The 9016-nt window shown below is 35.7% G+C and overlaps 1 protein-coding gene across 1 annotated transcript; it reads right to left on the reverse strand.

Moving 5' to 3' along the window:
- LOC18590950 (4-coumarate--CoA ligase-like 7) lies at positions 2053-6071 on the reverse strand. The gene is made up of 6 exons (XM_007016787.2): positions 4923-6071; positions 4494-4683; positions 3545-3690; positions 2769-2836; positions 2549-2651; positions 2053-2384 (listed from the first exon to the last, which is right to left on the reverse strand). The coding sequence occupies exons 1-6, from the start codon at positions 5937-5939 to the stop codon at positions 2271-2273; spliced, it is 1638 nt and encodes a 545-aa protein (XP_007016849.2). The 5' UTR covers positions 5940-6071; the 3' UTR covers positions 2053-2270.

Below are 9016 nucleotides of genomic sequence, written 5' to 3' on the forward strand. Positions count from 1 at the left end.
TAGATTGAAATCTATTCAAAATATAAGGAAATTTTGTAATAAAGAGTTTTACGTCACGTTACGTTGTAATGTCTACCTACGAATGAAATTTCTTTTCATTGTTTAGCCATCCACACTTCTCTCTGATGTAAGGAACTAAATATCAATGTCTTTCGAAAAATAAATTCTCACTCAAAAATGGAAAGTAGTAAAACAATCTATCATGTTAAAAACTATGAAACAAGAACACTGGTGAGACACAATTTTATTGGCTCCTTCTGTTATTTTTGGGGTCTGTCAGAATTATCATCATTGATTGAAAATTACTGGAAAGGAGCTGTTTGAGGAAATCATTTTCACTTATTGTAGATTTTTGGGGAACTTTTTCCATGGATTATGGCTCAGAACCTTCGACTCCCAGAACCTGAATCCTTCGTATGCAACAGTATGAGCACTTGGTGGCTAGAAGAATCACTTTTCTTTCTACAATATGCTCAATTAGTTAGCTTGCTTGCTGAAGTAATTTGATCTGCAAGAAACAATGGAAGCTACCTTTGTCCCTTCTAAAGAAAACCCAACTCTTAAAATTTGAAATAACCTTTAATGATGGGTGAAGTGATATGCTCAAATGTTATATTTATCCATCTCCTTGTTAATGATCATGTACTTCCATGACATTAATACTAAGGAGAAAACAGTTTTCTGCCTGAAACTTTCCCAAGGATATGAGAAAATTGAATTCTTTCCAGGATGATTGGAAGCAAAAGGAATGTCCACGTACAACCTGCTTTAATCACTCAAACCTGCACCATGCATCCAGGATGCTGCTCTGAGTGTATACCAAATTCCCTATCTGCAAATCTTTTCAAGTTGTTGGAATGAAATTTTACGGTTTGGAGCTATGTAATCCATGCTCTAAACTCTTGCTTTTCCATGCTGCATCGGGTTATTTAGCTCTAGTCTAATTTTTTGTTCAGGTGAAAAAGATCAAAGAATAATTTCTTCATTGACGTTTGACCCGAAGACGAACCCATATTGTTGTAATCAGTCAGTTGCCAGTGCTGCTTGTTCTTATCATAATTCATAAATAACTGAGGCTCAGATGTTGCCTATGATCTGCAAAAAAACATATTTGTGGATGTGGTCAAGTTTAGATGTCCGAACTTGAATTATATACCACAATAGGCCAACATCATGTAGCATTAATTAGAGTCTCATTCCAAGCAAACACGAGCAAATAACAGATAATACAAGTAAGAAAAAAAATGAATGCAATAAATGCTGGCCATATTTGATGTAGAAGCTATCCATAGTCTAATTTTTTATAGTTTCTGTCGTACTCGAACAATCAAATCAATCAATGAAAAAATTAAAACGAGTGTACTTAAAATTTATAAAAATATTTTTTTTTCAAAAGATATACACAAATACCATATCACCAATCAATTTACTTAAATTATCATTTTCATTAAAAATATATCACGTTATTTCATTTATGGATTGCAACCATAGGCTTAGTATTTAGTAGACCACATTATAATACGGTCCCAACAGCCAATCCCATCTGAGAAAGCTTGGATAAGGCTCGTGCCAACTCCCAGTAGCTATCAGCTACCTGATTCTTGTTTCTATGTAATAATTTATAGTTGCTTGCAGAATATGGAGTTCGAAACAACTAAGAATTAATCTATGACTGCCATTAATTTTCTTGCTGATTATAGGGACTAGTAAAGCAAGCCTATATCTGTACTACAGCGGAAACAACCAAAGGACCAGAAATGCGTAGAGCAGGTACCCTGGAGCCATGATCTAGCTATGGGGATTTTTTGACCCTTCCACTGAAACGATTGGGGCTCTGTTTTGCTACCTCATGTACATGCTAATCTGTGCATTGAAGGAGTTTGATGCTGGATTGGAAGAAGATACTACATGCACATGCTAATAAAGTCATGGTTTTTGTTTGCTTTGGACTTCAGAGTAACCACTACCAAGCAGCTACATCTTCCCTGCAAGAAAGTATAGGGTCTAGAATCCCCATCTTCCACATTTACGTATCAAACCAAGAGAAATAGCAATTCTAATCGGTATTACAGATCATGACATAATGCTCAAAGGATAATGGATTAATGGTAATTGAATACAAGGATACTTTGGGGGCACGGAAACATTTATTGTCCCAGCCATCATGATAATTTTTAGCAACAATCTGTTCTTCATTGTAATAGGATTGTTGCATTAACTTAATCACTAGTTTGTGTTCATGTTATGTGGAAAGCAGAATCACAGAATTTTCACATCTTGGATCGTACTTTCTCTATAAGTTCTCTCCTCAGGATTTTTCCTGATGCTGACTTTGGGACACTGCTTATAAATGTCACCCTCCGTAATCTTTTGAAAGGCGCCACCTGTGAAGATAAACGTATTCAATTTTATAAGCAAGGTAAAAAAATAATGACGAAAGGATTACTAGTTCAAGACAAATCACCTATTAACAATCACAAAACCGAAGATAAAGGTCACTTGCTTCAAGAGGAGAGACCTAAGCTATCGATTTATATGGCTAACTTACTTGTTTAGCAATAAAATTTTGGACATCTACTTCAGTCAGTGAACTGCTGGGGGAGCGAACAACGTATGCAACTGGGACCTCGCCAGCTTCAGCATCAGGATATCTGTAGTGTCGAAATGTCTTTTAACTCTCAACGGTGACTTTACAAGGCAGAAGTCCACATAGATATATCCCAGATTTAAATGATGCAAACAGTTATAAATTTTCAGGTATAACTTACGGGATGACAACCGCGTCCAATATTTCAGGGTGAGATACAAGGAGTCCTTCAAGTTCTGCTGGTGCAACCTGGTGAGTATTATGAAGCAAATGAAAATGCTTTAGTTTAAAAGCAAAGCCATTAAATGATGCACATTACCTTTTGGACCACCAGAAATATAAATAATTAAAACCAGAATATTACAGCATAGAAACCATCTTTTCTACCCAAAAGTCAATCTAACACTTGCATAGAGATTGCAACCCTGGGGACATTAGTCATAAAATTCTCAAGTAAGTTTCAAAAGTTAAGTATATTGAATGAATGATAACATTAATCCATGATTTACAAATACCAGAGAGGAGATTCCATCTCTGTACACCAACAACATTACCCATAGAGTAAGATATGATCAACAAAATTAAGAGATTCTCCCAGATGAGTAGTATAAAAGCAAAGACGAAAAATCAACAGACAGGACATCGCACAACAACAGCTGAGGAAGAAACAATTATGTGAATCAACCATATTCTAGGAAATACTGCTGAGGAAGAAAAATTAACGAGGAAAAACCATAAACAAGAAACTCATCAGTTATTTTTCTGCAACATATTTTATTAATATTGTTCCCAAAGGAATAGAGGATGATTTAACCAAATCTTGCATGTACAAACTATCATATTTGTATCCTTGTTGACATTTATTGTTATTCATTCTTTTCACCAAACTTTTATTTGATAGAAAAAGAAAAGTAACCATATAAATTATTTACAACAAATGGGATAAAATTAAGTCACCTGGAAACCTTTGTACTTGATCAACTCCTTAATTCTGTCAACAACATAAAGATTCCCATCCTCATCAAAGTATCCAAGATCTCCTGTATGCACCCAACCCTTTCCATCTATTGTAAGTTTTGTTGCCTGTGGATTGTTGAAGTAACCTGAAAATGGTTATTGAAAATGAAGTGTCACATAAAAACAGCAGAAGATGCCAGAGCTTACTGATTGCAAAACTACCAATCTGGAGATAACTGACCAAATATTATTTAATAGTGCCTAACTAATTAATTGTTCGCATAGTATATAATTTGACTACATAAAATCAACCTCAACCACAATAAATGAGGATCATTATTAAGAATTTTACTGATCTATATATGAGATTCATAGCTTGCAGTTACAATAAAGAGGCAAAAGAATTAGCATTTACAGTGTGCAATTGTTGTGCATATGATCAAATTCAAATGTATCAGATAACTGGTTAACAACCAGGATAGAAAACCTGCTAACATTTCCCTGAAGTCATACTAATCAAATTGAAGAAAGGAAGTCATTCAATGTCTCATTGAGACCAAAGCAGAACATCGGTAACATAACAGTTTAAATGGCATGTAGTACTTTGGCAAGAGCTTGTTATAGATCAGCAGCTCCGCAGAAAGTGCTCTTTTCAAAGACCCTGCCTATCACCGTTTGGGGGGTGGGAGAAGCATAAAGTACGAGGACAAAACTATGCTCACCCCTTACTGTGCCCATCACTTTAAGCAGAGAAGCATAAGGGGGACCATGGGGATCGAATTTCAGAGAGAATCAAACATAGTATCTGCTGAAATTAAGTTACTAATCTAAGAGTAATTTAGAAGTCGGAGCAAGAATTGACAGTTTGAATAGCTATTTGGACTGTTGTTCATACCAAAGAATCAATCTTCTTTCAATTCCTTGGGAAGAAAGAAGCAAACAATATTACCTTGCATCATATTAGGCCCTCGAACCCATATTTCTCCTAACTGATTAGGAGGAAGAGGCTTTAGAGTCTCTGTTCTGACTATTTGGGCTTCAACGCTTGAAGCAAGCATTCCAGTTGAAGCAGTATGCCGGGCACCAACATTAGGATTCTCCACTGAGACAATGCCACAAGTTTCAGTCATTCCATAGCCCTGAAACCACAGAAAGCTTAATAATGATAAGGCAACTTCTCTGAAAATTCACAAAGCATGAATTGTAACACAATTTGGACGTTTACTGCAATTTTTTAAGCTTACAAAGGACCATAACAGCAGGGAATTTAGCTTTCTTTTCTTTCTTCCCCCTTCATCAAAATTATACTTTTCAGTATAACTTGTGAACAAGTCTAAATTCTTTCTCACTTTAAATCAATAATTGCCTACTAAAGTACCTGAAGCACCACAGCCTGAGGAAAATTCCTTGCGCACTCCTCCATCAACTCCTTCCCCAGAGGCGCAGCACCAGAACCAATCTGCTTCAATGAGGAAAGGTCAAAGTTCTTAACCACACTCTGCTTCGCCATGGCTAGCACAATTGGAGGCACAACCCACAAATGTGTTGCTCTGTACTTCTCCACATTCCTCAAAAACAAACCAAAATCGAACTTTGCCATTGACACCAAAGCATTTCCCTTCTGCAGCTGCCCGTACATGATAACCGCCAATCCAAACACATGAAACATAGGCAAAACACACAAGAAAACCCGGTGCATATCCCCAGCAAGTTCTTGATCCACAGTCACCATCAAAGACGCTGCAATGAAGTTCCTATGTGTCAAAACAACACCCTTACTGACCCCTGTCGTGCCTGAGGAGTACAAAAGCGATGCTGTATCAGTCTGCTTAACAGAAACCGCGGGAAACTCCGTTACATTTCCCGCTAAACCGAGAAGATCATGAAAAGACAGGATTTTTGGGATATCTTTTGGATCATATGGCTGTTGGTTCCGTTTGGAACCAAGGAAGATTACAGGGAGCTTGAAATCTTTAACTTTGTCAAACAATTCAGGAACAGTTACAACAAGCTTCGGAATGGAATCTTTGATTTGTTTAGAGAGTTCATTGACAGTGTAAATGGGGTTGGCAGTCGTAGCAATAGCGCCAATAGCGGTTACAGCAAAGAAACAAAGAGGGTACTGGATTGAATTGGGTGCAAAGATCAAGACTCGGTCGTTTTTGCTGATACCCAGATTGAGAAAGGCATGAGAGAGCTTGATGACAGCGGATTTAAACTGAGAGAAAGAGAGAGTTTCTTCGGTGTCAGCATCAATGAGCGCCGGTTTGTCAGGGTAAGAAGAAACGTTTCTGAACAGAAATGAAACCATAGAAAGATTTGGATCCTTGGGAAGAACTAGAGGTGGCCTTAAAGACCTGAAAATCCCATCTCTTCCATACCCAGACTTCTCCATTAGAAAATCTTCTTCTTTTCTTTCTGGTGCTTCTTTGAGATAATGATAAAAATATAACTGAAAGCTTGGGCAGAGTTAAATTCACTAGGTTAGCCAATATGGGAAGGCTTTGTTTGAAGACGACAACGCAAGACGACAATGCCAAAAAAGGCAATACGTTCCACTACGGAAAACATGTAGGAAAACCCCAACAGACTAGATAAGAATCGGACGGCTGGATTCACACTTGCCTTCCTCGTATAGTTCCTGAAAAGTCAATAGCTTTCCAATAAAGAAAAAAGAAAATGTCAATGCCTTTATTACTATTATGTCCAATTTAATTTTGATCACTCTAAATATTATATAAAATTAAATTTTGTAAATCTAATTTTAAATTTTTAAAAATTTATAATTTTATTAAAAATAATAATCAAATTTAAATTTATTTAACAAAAAATCAATAAAAAGCATACATAATGAGACCAAAAAGGTATCTATTACCATAATATCCTATAAAATTACTTTCAAAAAAATCCTATAAAATTAGTCTCTATAAATTTAGTTTTAGTAGATGACGAAAAGTACATATGAAATTTGTAACATCTCATCTCTCCATGGTAGTTAACAAGGTCAAATAAATAAGATTAAACGTTTAAATTGAAGCTAAATATTTAAATACTTTTTAAATTAAAAGTTAAACATTTTAATTGTAGCGATCAATGATCAAATGTTTTCAATTTTATATAATTAAAGGTTAAATTGACAATAGTATTATGGAATTATTCTATACAGTGATTTTAAGGCATTATGTTACTATTAAAAAATAAAAAAAAATATATTTTTTATTTCATATCAACATAACATTATCGTACGTAATCATAAATAAAATTTATCACATAATTATATTATCATGTCACTATCTTTTTTTTTAAAAAAAAAACATTAAGAGATTTCATTGATAAGAATGGAAAGAAGACTTCCCCTTTACAATTATCATGGCAGACTTCCATAGTAAAAAACAAAAAGAGTATTGGTTAGTATGTCCATTCCCATCAAGGGTATACTTTCCCAATACACCCATTCAAAGACAAGAATCAAAGGACTGAACATCATGAACACAAAATCAAACAAAAAGACCTTAGTAATTCCCGATCATCAAGACGCAAAAAGAGCAGAAAAACGGTTCAGGAACCAGGACAGAATCGTCGCATTAAAACACACATAACAACCAGCATAACGCATCATCCTCTAAGGCCACTTTGCCTTTCCGTAAAATAAAAAAGGGGGGTGACCTTCCTCATCCGGGCCCCATCGAAACATCATGAGCTGAGTTCTCAAAAAATACCTGCCTTGAAACGAATAAAGAAGGAACACAGTGGATGTCCAAGAGATATGCTCTTCATCATAGATATCCATGAAAGCAGCCCAAAAACCAGGGAAACAAAAATACCAATCCATTCAGTGCCAGAAACCATAAAGAAAACAAAGATGAGCCACCCAAAGGTGATGACACAGGAAAAGCAGAATCACAAACATGAATACAAAATTCACCCTTAACTGGCGAGAGGAACATGAGGACATCTGCCCAGCAAGCAACAAACTTACCTAGGGTAGTATAATTCAACAAGGTCAACTTCTCTACCCACTCCCTCCTTGGCCAAAAGATCGGCTCCTTTGTTCCCTTCCCTTAACGTATGTCTTATCTGCCAGTCATTCACTCTTTTCTTTAAAACTTCGATGTGCAGCATCCATTTCCTCAACCTCCAAGGTGTTTTGGAAGGTTCTTTAATCCATCTAATGACATTTTGGAGGTCACTTTCAATCGATAAAGAATGACTGCTAGCCCAAACTGAATTAGAGAACAAAATGAAAGCTTCCCTGATACCCAAATATTCTGCCAGGTTAGAGTCACCCCTGCCAAAAGCTTTGGAGAATTTGATGAGAACCTCTCCGTTTTCATCCCTAAGTAATCCACCAATCCCCGCTTCACCGGGCATCCATCAACAACACCATCGACGTTGAATTTGACCGTACCAGCTCTAGGTCTCTCCCATATTGTTAGAGGTCTTGTGTTCCCATTCCTCTATTGAGAAACACCTACTGCAGGAAATCTATATAAGTCAGTAATAGAGTCAGCATTGTCATTCCATCCAGCATTGACCCACATTGCCACTCTCAATTTAATGAGTTCCCATATAAGCTCTTTGTCTGATATTTTATTGTGAAAAACCACCTTATTTCTGTCGATCCATACGGTCCAAGTAATAGCGAAAATTGTTGTTTTCCAGATTTTGTCACAATTGAGCTCCATCTTGATGGTATTCCATATGACCATCAGCTCTTTGAATCTTGCTAGCATGACCCAAGCTAAGCCCCATTCATTACATCAATCATACCAAAGACTTGTCACCCTTTTACACCCTATGAATAAATGATCAACCATTTCCATAGAATCGTTACACAATGGGCACAAAGCATCAGCATTGTTGATGATTCCTCTCTTCACTAAGTCCCATTTGACTGCAGCTTTTCCATGTAAGAGTTGCCATACCAACACTTTCGTTTTATGCGGAGCTATACCCCCCAAACCCATTTCCATTCCCTTTGAATAATTCCTCTCTTATCAGCATTCTTTTGACAGAAGGATTTATCTGAAAAGGCACCACTCGTTTTTTTCCATGCAAGCTCATCTCTCATGTTTTCACAAAGAAAAAACTCACTGATTATCTTAATGAAAGAGTTGTACTGTCACTATCTATTATAACATATTAACATAATGCATTCGATCACATGACTGTACTAGATAGAGATTTTAAAATTTTATGTTTATATTAAAAGACGAAGAAAGTATGATATTTATTTTTTTTACATATACATTTAACGTATGATTGATCAAATCAAACTTACATATTTATACTAAAATTACATTTTTAAGCACTTATTATCTCACATACTTGACATCAAATTACTACCAATTGGTTTAAACTCCATAAAAATTAAGTTTTATACCAATAGTTTTTCATATATAAAAAAAAATTATTTGAAATATTTAAATACCAAATAATATGACCTTGAAATTAAAAAAAAAAAAAAGCTAT

Source organism: Theobroma cacao, chromosome 9 (assembly GCF_000208745.1).
Source record: "Theobroma cacao cultivar B97-61/B2 chromosome 9, Criollo_cocoa_genome_V2, whole genome shotgun sequence".
In the NCBI taxonomy this organism is placed as follows: domain Eukaryota; kingdom Viridiplantae; phylum Streptophyta; class Magnoliopsida; order Malvales; family Malvaceae; genus Theobroma; species Theobroma cacao.

Excerpts from the sequence above, each read along its gene's own strand:
- LOC18590950 (XM_007016787.2), bottom strand. The coding sequence starts at position 5,939 with ATGGAGAAGTCTGGGTATGGAAGAGATGGGATTTTCAGGTCTTTAAGG. Across the intron at positions 2,837-3,544 it reads TCAAGTACAAAGGTTTCCAG|GTTGCACCAGCAGAACTTGA; the intron begins GTGACTTAATTT and ends AATACTCACCAG. Across the intron at positions 2,385-2,548 it reads AAAATTTTATTGCTAAACAA|GTGGCGCCTTTCAAAAGATT; the intron begins GTAAGTTAGCCA and ends TTATCTTCACAG.